Here is a 14209-nt window from a genome sequence, read left to right as displayed (position 1 = left end):
CACTGGGATTTTTCCTGGTATCGTTTGCTTTGCCTTCACATACTTCTCTCATTAAACATTTCAGCCCCCACTCTGCTCGTTAGGGTTTATTAAGAATCGCTATACGCTGCCAAAACATTACCGTTATCCCCATGTGTCACCCCACCACCAATTGCAAGGCAGACAGTAAACTGCCCCGCTTTCCTCCTTCCTCCAGAGCTTCCACTTCATTCCAGCTGGGTCTCAACTTACAGTTCAGTCTTAATCAGAGATAAAAACAAGTGCTTCATTAGATTTACTGCAATATTAAATGGCGTTCCTTACTTTTTTGCGTCTTCCAGGCTGCTGGCTCGGCTGCAACAATGCGGCAGGGCAGGGGCTCTTTTTTGGGGTGAATTCCACCAGCTTAGGTCCAGAGGAGCTGCGGCAGAAGCGCGAACTACCGGGGACCTCACCCTCGTTAGCGCCTGACAGAAAATATTCAGAAAAGACGACTAAAACGAGTGAGGCTCGTAGTTTTCGGAAAAGGCCTACACTACGGCGGTTTTAAATGAGTTACAGAAGCAGCGCGACTGCAGCCGTTGCCCTCTGGGAGCCTTCTCCTCAGCCAGCCGAGCGCGAACGCACAACGCCGGCAGGGCGGCGCGGGACCCCCTCAGGCGCTCCCCACCTCCACCACAGCCCTCAACGAGCCCACCGCCGCCACGGCCCCCTCCGCTTTGCGGGGCAAGGCAGGGGTTTCCACACAGAAACGGCGACTCCCCACACCCCCCAACCCGCCCGCCGCGACCGACTTCCCTCACTCACCGACCAACAGACCGACCACCCGCCAACTGCCCGGACGGCGCGCACGGCTGCCCCGGATGTTGATGCGCGGCGGCCCGCCCCGGCCCGGCCCGGCCCGCCGGAAGCAGACGTGGCGGCGGCGCTGCCTGCCGCTGCCCGTCCTCCCCCGGAGCCGCCGGCCGGCATGAGGGGGTGCCGGTACCGGGCGCCTACCCCGGCCGCGCCGCGGGCGCTGCTCTGTGGCCTCCTGGCGGCGGTAGCGGTGGCGGAGGGCGGTCGCGCTCTCCCTCAGCTCAGCGACGACATCCCCTTCAGGGTGAACTGGCCCGGCACCGAGTTCAGCCTGGTCGGTACCGGGGCGTGTGTGGGGGGGTGGTGTGTGAGGGGTGTCCCTTCTCGCTCCTTGGGTAACCTCCCTCGCTCCCGGAGCCGGGCGGCTGTAGCTGTTAATAGGCGGCGGGAGTTAGGTCCCACGGCCCTCTCGTGCTCGGCGGTTATTTTTGAAGCCCCCCACACCACAGACGAGGTGTTTCGCTGTGGGGTGTCCCCGCCATAACCCTCTGGTGCGACGTGGCCCTGTGTTTCGGCAGTGCTGACCAGCAGTACGCCCGTACCCACGCACCGGGCCCAAGGGCGAGCGTTAGGCCTTGGCCTGAGTCTGGCAGCTGGGAAAACCCCAGGGAAATCTGGCCTAAAAATCAAGGTTGGAATGGCTGGATGCAGGTGTAATGATTTGGGGGCGGGGGGGGGAGGCATTTTCTTTAATAAAGGTCTTTTGTAAGAACCAGAAGGAGGTAAGCGGGAGTAAGATGAGTGTGGAGGAGAGCAGGAATGTGGCCAGAGGTGGAAGGATCAAAGGAAAGGAGAAGATGAGAAAATATGAGCGAGCCACTAAAGGCTGGAACGCCAAAGCCTGCTCTTGTGGTATAATTAAGACCCAGAATATGCTCTGGACCACCTGCCCTATAAACTAACTGTACCGCTCATGAATTGAGGAATATTTCTGACAAGTAGCATGAAAAAACCCCACCTGACTAATCCATAGGTCGGTTGTTTTCTTAGCCTACGACTGGTGTCCTGTACAAAGAGGATAACTACATTATAATGACCACTGTGGATAAAGAAAAATATAAATGTATACTTCCGCTGATAGCAAGTGGCAATGAGGTAAGTTCAGTCAAGTCTTTTTTTTGTAATTATAAACTGTTGACAAGTCTTTACAGCATCTTTCCAATTCCTTTTTTTTTTCCAAAATAAAGACCTTTTTTCCCTGCAGAAGGAAAATCATCTACAGAGTGCTTCACAATTTCACAGTTTATGGTGGATGCCTTCACTTTGCGTTACATACTAGCTCTATGCTAAGCGGGCCCAGTCTGAACAATCTCAAAGGCCTTATTTGGCCTATTTGGCCTATTTCGGTTGCTAAAATGTTCTGCTTATTGCTAGGCCTATCACTGATTGGGAAATTCTTGTGTTTTCAGTAGCATTGTCAAGTTCTAGGCCAGTAAGCAACTATAAAAGTTGTTAACACTGCTATCATAATTGCTATATCTGAAAATACTATCCCAGCAGTGCTTCTACCACCAGTGATTTTTATTCTCTGTCATTGCTTCCTCAATTGGAAATCTGAATGCACAATTTGGGGTTTAAATTAAAAATATATATATATTTGTTTGTACAAAAAAAGGTAGATTGAGGAGGCCTGTGGTGAGGTTTATCTCTGGTCATTTGTTCCTCCAGCAGTTCACTTTTCCACGCTGCAGGAGTTGCCCAGACGAGCTGTACTCCTGTGGCAGGGAACTCCATTTTGACTTAAGTGACTGACAGTACGCAGTGCTTCAGTGTAGGCGAGAAATCTTTAGTACTGAAGAACTTTGTGTGGAAATCTCTTCAAGAGCGTGCACGTTTATAAAGCAAAAAATACACGGAAATAAACTTCCACGGTATTATGTATGGTTTTTTGACCCTTTTTTTTTTAATTATGTAAAAGCTGGGTGACGTTCCAATTGTACTACATCAGTATGGCATCAGCGTTGACTAACAAATGAAAAGATTGTTGATGCTGTTTTCCTGTGCACACCCCAAGCTGCCATTCTGGACATGAGCAAGTTGAGAGCTCCTGCTCTTTTGCCACGTGTGTATTTTTTAAACCACAAAACTTTTCTGACTACTTTATTTGTGACTTTTATTTGCCCCTTCTTGCTAAACTAAATTATCCCCCCCCCCCCCCCCCCCCCCAATCACTGCACAGCTCCTTCAGGGCAGGAGTTAATGAGGTTTTGTATCTTTTAATTTTGCGATAAGATTTTTATTTTGTTTTTTACTGTTGCAAATGAATATTAACTAACCAAGCTACTATTAATTTTAACGTAATGAAATATCCTTCTATTCTAGGAAGAAGAAAAGGACTATAAAGGACCTACTCCAGGAGAATTGCTGGAACCTCTTTTTAAGCAGAGTAGCTGTTCATATAGAGTATGTTACTTCTCTGTTAATTTATATACTAATCAAAATTTCATAATGCAGTTCATTTCAAGATTTAGTGTAGTAGTAGTAGTCTTTAGTGTAGCTCTCAGGATTCAAATAAATTGGGTTGCTATAGTAGCAATTTAAAACACTTATTTCCAGGAGTCAAGCCATAATGTGTGACAGCCTTAACGAAAAGTGTTTATCAGAAAGTGTTAGAAGACCAAACCAAACAGTCTTCTAGGTGTTCTGACAGTTCTCCAATTTCTCATCAACTGTCATCCCAATTCAAAGATTCATGTCTTACGTTACAAGGACAAGCCTAATACCAAATGAGGTGGTACTGGGAACCAGAGAGCGCAAAAGTGGCCAAATATTATGTCTACGTAACATCCCACACGGGTCCTTGAGCACTGAACAGTGTGTCAGGCGCAACTGGTGAACTGCCTGCATCTACAGCACCTGCCAAAACCAGTCTGTGCTGGGTCACTACAGCTGAGCCCCAGTGGTTTGGGGGCAAATTTAGTCTTTATGTCTTTTTTTTTTTTTTTTTTTTTTCCCCATTTACCTGTGTGAAATTTGAGGTAACTGCCTGGTGTGTTTATTTGGAACGTCATCAAAATGCTTGGGGAACATTTGACCATTCACTGTGCTGTGCAGCATTTCATTGCTGCAAAAGCCAAAATTCTGGGGGAATTTTTTTTTGGGGGGGAAATGTATCTAAACAGATTTTTTTTGGTTTTTTAATGTTTATATATATGTGGGGTTTTTTTTTAAGATCGAATCTTACTGGACTTATGAGGTCTGCCATGGAAAACACATCCGCCAATATCATGAGGAGAAGGAAACCGGACAGGTAAGCTTCTTGCAATTTAGTAGTCTCAACCCCCTCTTCCACTGGCACGGTCGTGCTTAACTCCTCTAGAAGACTTGAATTTCTGTACTCTTGAAAAGGTATGGAAACTGGTAACTGAAATTTCCTTTAACTTCTTTTGATTGTAGAAAATAAACATCCAAGAATACTATCTGGGGAATATGATGATAAAGAACCCATTATCAGAACCAGGTTTGTCTTAGATTATTTTATTTTGCTGATGCTAATTAATCGTTTGGGGTTTAATTATTACTGTCTGAGAAATAAGCTGTAGAAAACTGATTCCCAGTGCAATAGAATAGAATTTTGTATATTACTCATTTTTTCCAAAATGTATCATTTTCAACGAATTCCTTCTAGCACCTCGCATAGTTTTGCCATGCTGTCTAATTGATTAGATTCACTAATTTGCAGTAATTGGTGGTCAGGGAAAGAAAATGCACAATACAAGAAATGGGACCAATATGTGACAGATCAGACTTTGATAATGTAGCCTGTTGCCACTCTTTTTTTTTTTTTTTTTTTTTTTTTCTTTTTGGGTGGAGAGAAGTGTCTTTCAAACTGTGAGCAGAGGGCAGAGTGTGTAGCACCTCTTGGGCTCTGCTATTCTGTAATAAAACAGAGTCTGCAAACCCAAAGACTTAAAGCCTTTGCAGGTAGATTTGATCCTCGGAACTGTTGGAGAGTTGGGGTTTTTGTCGAGTGTTTTTATTATTATTTTGTAGGTATTCTGGTGCAGACCTTCAGAAATACGGAAGTGCCTAAAGCAGGACTTCGGTGTAAATTAGGCAGCTGAGCCCCAACCTCAAACTGCAGTTTAGAATAACTAACCTTCTGAGCATTTGCATTTTTTGCCTGTTAATTATAGTAGAGGCTGGAAGTTCTGTGGTCACACTGGCCAATATCCGCTTTCCTGGGTGAGCGCTTTGGTAGTATGTTAGTCCAAAGAACTCTTAGAAATCCACAGACTAAGCATTCATTCAACAGAGTTGATAGAAACAATAGAAAAACCATCAATTTTTCTTTTTTTTTTTTTTTAACTCTAGGCTAGTATGTAAAAAGTGGGCACCACTGTTTTTCTCTTCCTAAAAGCGATTAACTTGAACGCCTCAGTCTTGGAGAGGATTTAGCGCTATTAATTCCATTTCTTTGAATTCCTAACTGCGGTTTTCGGTTAGGTATCTGAAAAGACACACGGCTTCAGAAACTGCATTGTTTGGCATGTCTTTATTAGTGAGTTACAGTGCTTGTTTGTGCTGTCGTTAATCCTGTGCAGAGATGCCTAATTCTCCCTAGATGCTGCAGTACAGAAAACAAAACGTTTAATTTGCGTTACCAATTCTTTTGTGGGGCTTCATGCTGAAGTTACGTGTGATGATACTTCAAGTCACCGTATCTGAGTTGAAAGGATGTTTATCTGAGTTGAATGGATGTTCACCCTCCGTCCTTTCCACTTAGGTGGCAGACTGTATTCTTTCTATGCTTCCTATACAACAATTCACGCTGCTTCTTAAAAAATAACATAGATGGTTGTCAGCTGAATCTACAATTGTGATACAGTAAACTTGGAACAGCTGAGCGGGTGACAGCAGAGCAGAGTGGCCTTTTGCTCACCTAATTCTGAACAGAGTCCAGACTATTTATCTCCTGAAGCAGTTTGGAAGGCTAAGGACAGCTCTCACCTGTGACAACTTGCGACCCCTGCCCCGTAATGACGTTCACTCTTGCAGACTGGCCTCGCCTCTTCCTACGAGTGTCCCCTCCGAGGCTGGCTGGCAGGTGGGGTGATGTACTCGCCTGCTTACTGTCCCAGCCTGTAATTCGCTCCCTTTGAAGAGAGTAGTCAGGTACCCCTCGCAGAACAGCAGCAGTGACATGTTCTGCCCTGACCGGCCGTCCTGTGGGGCTAGGACTGGATTTGGCATGTCATACAAACTCGAAATAATTTCAAGACAATGCTAACTCATATTTTGTTCTGTTTGCTCTGGACCCCAGGTCACTGTTTATTTCTTTTCTTTCCTCTTTTGCACCTGCAAGTTCATGAAATTGACTCTCGGCAGTTTATACGCAAAGTACTAGCAAATACACAAAACGTGCAAACTTCTCGGTATATAATTTCGTTTTATTTCAAGTTCATAGACGTTGTGCTTACCTCATTCTTAATTATTCCCTAGATCAAGAAGAGAAGGAAAATCCAAAAGAGAGTGCAAAAGAGGCAAGTGAAAACAATCTATTTTAACTTTTGCCGTCAATAGTGGAGGCAATTTTTATATGATGAGATTATGTAATTAGTTCCCTCCCAAAATGAGTATCAAAAAATGAAACTCGGTTCCTGAGCTGCACTCTTCTCACTTTTGATTATCAGTCCCGCCTCAAAAAACTGCTTTAGTTTAGTTAGTCAAATTTCTTGCCCTTCCGCTTACTTACATTAAAGTTATGTGAATCTTAAATGGGACGAATTATATATTCTTCCTCTATGAAGACAGTACACATAACCACAAAGTCACATATTATGGTCTAGCGACAGTTATTTTTCCAGCTACCCCAGAGATCCCAGTTCCCTTAATGACACTTCCATGCGTTTTGGGTAAGAAGAAATGCTCAACAAAACCCTGCAGCACAAAATCCCTCGAAGATTTCTCAGCTGACTTGATGGCCTGTCCCATAAAACTCTGTGCTTCCCTTTTCCATTAGGGAACTTTTCCATTTGTTTAGGCCCCAAAACTCAATTCTGAGTTACTAATTTTATAGCAAAACAATGTAAGTACCTGAAGCACGTTGGAATTTGGAATTAGCAATAGCTGGCCTGCCTTATTTCCAGTTATCCTTCATTTTAATTCTGAAAGGAAATTTCTGTCTACATGTTCTTTGTAATGCCAATTTACATAGCACCGAGTGGTTCTTCTTCTGCAGTGGATCTCAGAAAACACATGTGCCCGATTAAGCATTTTGGAGGTGGCTGGGGGAGCAGACCCAAGTCAGAATGTCGCCCATTCTAATGGCAGTTATGCCTCTTGGAAATTAAAGAAAATTAGGTTCTTTGTAGTGTAACTTTTTATTATTATTATTTCAGAGGAAGTTAAAGCTTTTACTGACTTTTTTTTTTTTTTATACAGTATTTGTGGTGTACATACACTGTCTTGGTTTCAGTCCATAAAGAATTTAGATTTGCAATTTTTGTGGAATCTCTTGTCATGAAAAGGAACGGACATGTCACACAGCTGGGTGGTGCTTAAAGTAACCAAAAACTTCTGGACTAGAGATTTATCTCGAGTCCTGCTGGGGTGCTGCTCAGTTGTGTGCCAAGAACAGCTGTCTGCATTTAGATTTCTCGAATAATTACCTTCGATGAAATGTGTAGGCATATTTTTTTCAGTTATTTAAGGAAAAATCGGTTGTTTCATTCAGAAAGATAGAAAGGGAAGGCACTGGTACCCTATATTGAAGTATAGAGTGGGTAAGTGGAAGCCAGGGAGCACCTCAGCAATTAAGCTGCTGGCACGTTCATTCTTTAACCTCATGAATGTCCCATCGCTTCATTCATGATGGAACAGTTTTCAGGAGAGAGTCGGTGGCCTGTGATAGGGTAAATGGTTTGAAAACTGAAGTAGGTGAGACATAAAAGGGTCCTAGGTCCCCGGGTTAGTGTCCTGACCACAGAAGGCACCACCGCCTTTTCGCACAGAGCCCCGTTTGTTGTGCGCTGTAAACCTTTACTCACTCCAGCAACACGGGTGGAAAAAGGTCTAGTTTGTGGGTTTGTAGCACGGCTTTTGCACAGCCAGAACTTTTGGTACCCAGGAACTTTAGCTGCTTCCAAGACAGGAGCCAGGAGAGAGGAGCTTTTACCAGTTTGGGGAATTAATTTCTTAAAGCGGAAGCTGGATGAAACACATGAGGCCTGAGGAGAGCGAGCTTGCAGTGCGTACCAAAGCGGGGTTTACCTTGTTTATAGCATTAAGTGTCTGTTAGCCAGGATAACAGAGGGCATGGGATGCTCTGGATACGGAACAACCCGGGCTGGGCATGCTGAGAGGTGCAGTGCAGGTATTGGGATGACTTTGCAGTGGTGTTTTTAGATCCTTTGTTGCCTGGCACTGAAGTGGAGGTAACGTGGCTGGCCAGACCTGAGCCACGACTGGCAGAGGTACTCGCATCTCCCGGGCTCCTGGCCGACAGGGTGAGCACAGCTGGCGCGGTGCTCTTCCAAAACATTGCACGCAGCTGGCAAGCTTTCTTAGAACTGAAATGTCAGGCAGGCAGTGCAGAGAACCAGCTGCTTTTGCAGTGGGAGCTCACGCGGCTCAGTGCGTTTGTGCAGTGCTCTGCAGGAGGTGACCAACTGGAACGTGGCTGGGTGTTGCAGAAACACCACGTAACTACTCAGGGGCTGGTTTTGATCCAGTAGTGCTGGCTCTGCACAGTGTCGTAGTGTTTTTCGTTTCAGGGGAGCTGAAGGAGCTTTGCTGTGATTCTTAACTTTTTTCTTCTTTCACTTAGATACCTACAAAAAATATAGAAGGGCAGATGACCCCATACTATCCTGTAGAAATGGGAAACGGCACGCCTTGTAGCTTGAGACAAAACCTACCCAGATCAAGTACAGTGATGTACATCTGTCATCCAGAAGCTAAACATGAGATTCTTTCAGTAGCAGAAGTTACAACCTGTGAATATGAAGTGGTTATACTGACACCTCTGTTGTGCAACCATCCTAAATATAGGTACGGTTCTCACATTTTGGCTAACATTATCCCTTCAAATTGTCATCAGTTTCTGTGTGTGTGTGTTTATGTAAGATGTAGATCCAGCTGTGGTGTCTGGCACAGAGCTGTGGCACTTGTATTTACTTGGGCAAGGGAAGTTTTGCCAAGTTTTAAGTTTTTGTGTTAATTTGCATTTTATAAGTCTCTTCTGACTGATCCCCTATGAGAAGCAGATGGGAAGTTTCATTTTATTTTCAACAGGTAAGTCTCTAGCCCTGTCATTCTGGAGGAGCACAGACTAGGGCATCAAGGCTGCTGGCAGATAAAGAACACCCTGTCTCCTCTTAGTTTATGATTTCCGGGTTTTGGGGGATCATCTTCATGGCGCTCAAAGACTGCACATTGTACATGTGCATTATATGTGTGCATAGACTTCAACTTCTCTCATTTCAGAAAACAAAAGTGTGGTCTTCAGCCATCACTTGAATATTTATTTTAGCAGTACTCCCACCTTAAGGAGCTCCCATCTGTCTCAGTCCTGCTTTATTACTTTACCTTCAGCTAAGTCATTTTCATATGAAGGATTCACAATTTCAGTGTTGCTTTCCAAAAGTCAAGTTTAGGATTCTTTCCCCCTGCCCCGAATTGTACCATGCATCTAAGGAATATCCTTAGTCTGAATACTACAGACTTTTGACCTTTCAAGGGGTGTAAACAGAATTGCAAAGTGCACAACATACAAATTAAAGGGCAAATAATGGACAGGAGTTCTTGAATTTCCCCTAAACACAGACGTCAGAACAAGTGTGTATTTAATCACTGTTCTGAAGTAGGCAACAGAGTCTTTTAAGCCTCTGTATCAGCAGAAGAACAGAAAGTGCACTGGCAAATTGTTCTGTCACTTGATAAGAATAAAATCTTGAGCTGCTCCCTCCTTCCAAAGGGGAGGCATGGAAGACTTCCTGGCCACTAGCAGGAAATGCTTAAAATAAACATCTTTATTCTCCCACTTACATCACCTTAGTAAATAAAGATAGGTGGAGGCAGCAGGCTGGAAGTGCTCCTCGCTGTCACAAACCAACCTCATTTTAAGTTAAGTGCGCTTTTCCTGCCACGCGTCCCCTGAAACAGCACTGAGCAGTGCTTCGGGCACCAGCACTTTTCCTCTACACCCATTAGCTCATCCAGTAATGCACTTGCATTAATGGAGCAAAAGGATATCCATTAGTTCTAGTTGGCATGCTTATTTGGGTACAGCTTGACTTTTTTTTTTTTAAATTGGTGGGAATTGGGGACAGGGAGGAAGGCAGTGAAAAGTCATGTTTGCCTACTCTAACTATTAGTCTTAATGTTGTTTAAATAAAACTGCTTTGGCACAGGGCTTATTTAATCTAGAGTACCATTACGATTTAGGAAACATTTTCAGAATCTTTTAACTACAGTGGTGATTATTATATAGACTCTTCTGTATAATGTAGGTATTACAGACTCTACCTAGGAGGACATCACAAAAAAGCCACCTTGCCTCTGAAGCAGTATCTGCGCGTTTGTGTTGTAAATAAGCTTTCTCCACAGGGGAACCTTTTCCATGAGACAAGCAATGAAAACTGAACAAATGCTTCATTTATCAGTGTGACTTTCATTTTGATCTTCACTTTCCTTTACTGTTTTCTGTTAAGACTTGTTTGGTGTTTTAATGAGGCCTTCATTTGTGTAAATAATGGGTATACATGCAGCATGAAGCGCCATACATGTCAGATAATATAAGAAGGTATTATTTCAATTCTGTAGGAACTGTCACGTTTAACCTTTGCCATTTCCTAGCTTCTGAGAGGGTTTTGTGGACTGACACTACATCCGTGGTACACCTACACTGCAATTTGCTTTTTAATATGTAGCTTTTTCCTTTTGACAAAGAGGGGTTAGATTGCAGTTGTCTGGCAGCGTTAGGAGTGAGACTATGCTGGGCAAAAAGCGTATTGACATCAATTGCGAGACCAGTGTAGCTTTGGCCGAGATGGAAAAAAAAATACACCCCTTAGCCCAGCAGAGTCAGGAACCTACAGCAATAAAAAGTATGTCTTGTCTTGGAGGTGTAGTAGTGATGTGTTGCTAACTTGTTCGGACAGGTTCAGGGCTTCCCCGGTGAATGACATCTTTTGCCAGTCTCTGCCAGGATCCCCACTTAAACCCCATAACCTGGAACAGCTGGAGAAACAGCAAGAAATGATGAAGATGCCTTTTAGAAGGGTTAAGGAGGTAGGATTTCTTTAAATAGAAAAACACTTGTTTTCCATGTTGTAACACGCACAACTTTCAGTTCTCTTACCCACCTTTGAAAGACCATGTCATTCTTTCATTCAGTAATTTACCTTACTTGGAAGGAAAACCAAGTAAGTTTGGGCTACTAATTTAAAACTTTTGTAGCCACCTTCACCTACAGTTTACAAACATGGTAAGGTTTGGACTGTCTTTTTTTTTTTTTTCCAGCTATGCTGAAGGCTGAAAACAATGACAAAATGCTTTCATACTTTTCCCCACAGCCTATTTCACTTAGTATCAAGTAACTTCACATAGTTTATAAGACTTTGCAAAGGACATACATACACTCATTTACATTTTATATTTGTGTATATGTTAATTTCAGGAAGAAATGCATTCAACAAAAGAAGCGAAATTTTCTTCCATTCATAAGCCTGTTGCTGTTGGGAGCCATCAACTATTAACGGTGGGAACAACCCACATCTCCAAGTTGACTGATGAGCAGCTTATAAAGGAATTTCTTAGCGGTTCCTACTGCTTCCATGGGGTGAGAAATAAAGCTATGCATAATAAAATAGCCACTCCTTAATTGCACATACTGGGTTTTTTATTTGTTTGGGTTTTCCATGAACTCTGATAGCTGCATTCTTATGGACATAATAATTGCCTTTCCCTGCATTGATAGAGGGAAGAAAAAAAAAAAATCTAATAAAACGTATTGAGAGAACAGCCAGCAGAGAAAAGACAGCTCAAGTTTTACCCAGCTTTGAAAGAGGAAAACATTTCTGTAAAAAAATGAACAGGGTGCATACAAATAGTTTAAGAAACTTAGTCCTGTGTGGCTCTTCCAAGAGTCTACATAAAAAATTAGATCCTCTTTGCTTAAACTCACCTTGGAATAGACTGAATCCCCTTGCCTACGCCTGTTAAGTCTATTAGTCTAATAAGAGATTCTCTCAATGCAAACCTTGTGTCTGAATAACGGGTACAGAGTTTTACCGCTAAAACAGCCGGTGGTTTAGGGTCTAGAGGGAACGATGTGGGCAGTTTGGGGTGTTTGGTTTGGGGGTGGTTTTGTTGTGACGCTGCTGGTACCTCTCCTTAGGGTGTTGGCTGGTGGAAGTACGAGTTCTGCTACGGCAAGTATGTTCATCAGTATCATGAGGTACGTTTAAATACTGCTGTGTTCTGCCACGAGATGGCTGTGGGGGAACAGGGTTAGAGAGTCTGTCTAGGATTTGAAAAAAGCACCATCCTTTGCTTGGCTGATCAACATCTTGGGTTTAAGATGTTGGATTTCAGAAAAGAAATCCTCCATGTGCTGCCTAAGTTTCAGCAGGGGATGTAGGTACTGTGTCAGGTAGATGATAATAATCAAAGCTGAAAACATGGGGGGGTTGTGGGAATGCTCTGCTGTCGTTGAAACACGTTTGTCAGCTCACACAGCCCGGGCAGCTGTTCCGAGGGGCCCATCAACTCAACTCTTGAACCTTAATACAAGATCAGCCATAGCTTGTCCCAAATGCAAGAACGTGTTCTGTTAACAGCAGCAGACTTGCTCTAGAAATGACAATCTACTCATCTTTAGATATCCTCACGGCTAATCTTACAACACAAGGTAATTATCAACTTTTCCTTTTCTAGGATAAGGAAAGCGGCAAGACCTCTGTGGTCGTGGGTACCTGGAGCAAGGAGGAACACATCGAGTGGTCCAGGAAGAACGCTGCTAGAACCTACTACCTGAGAGAGGACGGCACACAGACAGTGAGGTACGGTTACAGTCACCGCTCCGGTTATCTGTTCCTGGAGGGCTCTTGGTACCTGAGATGCAGAATAAATGCCAGGGCCCACTTCTGCGCTGTGTGAATATTCAGTCTACAAATAGATACAAGAAGCTGCCAAGAGCAGGGCGTGTAGATTGATTTTTTCCCTCCCCAGTCAACATACATCATCAGAAAAGGTAATTCAGCATTTCAGATACGATGCAGAGAAAAGTCTTCCAATCGTGAACAACTATTTGCTTCTGCAATAACTGAAATACAGCATATTACTACTTTGGGGTGTATAGTGGAGTTACAGTATTTCATCATTCTTCAGATATTTAACATACAAGTTAGCTCTGCGCTTAAGAATTGGTTAATGTTTCCAAACTTTTTCATTCTGATCTTTTGTGGCAGGATGGTGTCTCACTTCTATGGAAACGGAGATGTTTGCGACTTAACAGACAAGCCAAGGCAGGTGACCGTGAAATTGAAGTAAGTTAACTTTTTTAGTAAACTGATGCTTTGTGTCTCTGCTTCCTGTGTCAGGAGGGAAAGCCTCTGTCATCTTCATAACGCTCAGAAAGCAATCACTTACCTTAGTAAAAATGTATAGACACTAAGGAAAGAAATGTTTTAGTTTTGTGCTTATTGAATGCTAAACACTGCAAAACTTCTCTTCCGTTTCAGATGTAAAGAATCTGATTCCCCTCACGCTGTGACCATATACATGTTAGAGCCTCATTCGTGCCAATACATCCTTGGGGTATGTAGACACGTACTGGCATTCCCTAAGATCAGGTGCATGTTTAAAACGGCCCCTTCCTTCCTTCCAGTGACCCGTTACATTGTTAATAGGCTATAAGAGTTCCTACTCAGAAGTAAAAAGCACTTAGTAAATTCTACAGAGTGATGCTCGAGTACTGTGCCTCACACTCTGTTGTCATTAATCCCCCCATCTCTGTTGCAGTCTCTTGCAGAAGTTTATTGATGATTTCATAGTCTTTGATGTTTTGCTCTCTTGTGTTCAAGGTGGAGTCCCCAGTCATCTGTAAAATTCTGGACACGGCAGACGAATACGGGCTCCTTTCAGTGCCCAGCTGAAGCCTGGAAAAGCCCTGGAAGCGGCCGTCCCTGCCAATGACCCTGCCGGCGTCACCCCCGTTAGCACCCCGGCTGTGAGAAGCTTTTGGCCAACCGACCTCACCAGCAGAATTCTCCAAGATGAGGGACTCATGAACCACGTTGTGTATAACTATGTGTATATAAGAGGTTATCGATAAACTTTTAATGATTAAAATTTTGTCTTGCACTTCCTGGTTGATTTGTGTACGACACATTCTACAATCCTCATCAAGATAAAAATTATCAGCTTT

The 14209-nt window shown here is 43.5% G+C and overlaps 2 protein-coding genes across 3 annotated transcripts in view; one reads left to right on the top strand and one right to left on the bottom strand.

Annotated features, from left to right (window-relative positions):
- The window catches only part of ASB3 (ankyrin repeat and SOCS box containing 3), a 32618-nt gene extending 31777 nt beyond the window's left edge, over positions 1-841 (bottom strand). The window contains exons 1-2 of one of the 2 annotated variants that reach the window (XM_054820443.1): positions 787-841; positions 304-446 (exon numbers count right to left, since the gene is read on the bottom strand). The gene's annotated coding sequence lies outside the window, so the exon portion shown is untranslated. The remainder of the gene's footprint in view (positions 1-303; positions 447-786) is intronic. The other variant, XM_054820445.1, reaches the window with a different exon arrangement.
- A 30-nt stretch (positions 842-871) lies between these two features.
- On the top strand, positions 872-14145 carry ERLEC1 (endoplasmic reticulum lectin 1). The gene is made up of 14 exons (XM_054820447.1): positions 872-1111; positions 1828-1932; positions 3160-3240; positions 4010-4087; positions 4234-4297; positions 6280-6320; positions 8606-8829; positions 10941-11070; positions 11459-11620; positions 12179-12238; positions 12718-12842; positions 13251-13328; positions 13524-13599; positions 13866-14145. Exons 1-14 carry the CDS (start codon positions 950-952, stop codon positions 13935-13937), a joined length of 1458 nt encoding a protein of 485 aa, XP_054676422.1. The 5' UTR covers positions 872-949; the 3' UTR covers positions 13938-14145.
- Positions 14146-14209: the final 64 nt, after the last annotated feature.

Source organism: Grus americana, chromosome 3 (assembly GCF_028858705.1).
Source record: "Grus americana isolate bGruAme1 chromosome 3, bGruAme1.mat, whole genome shotgun sequence".
NCBI lineage: Eukaryota > Metazoa > Chordata > Aves > Gruiformes > Gruidae > Grus > Grus americana.
This window is presented reverse-complemented; position numbering and strand designations above follow the sequence as displayed.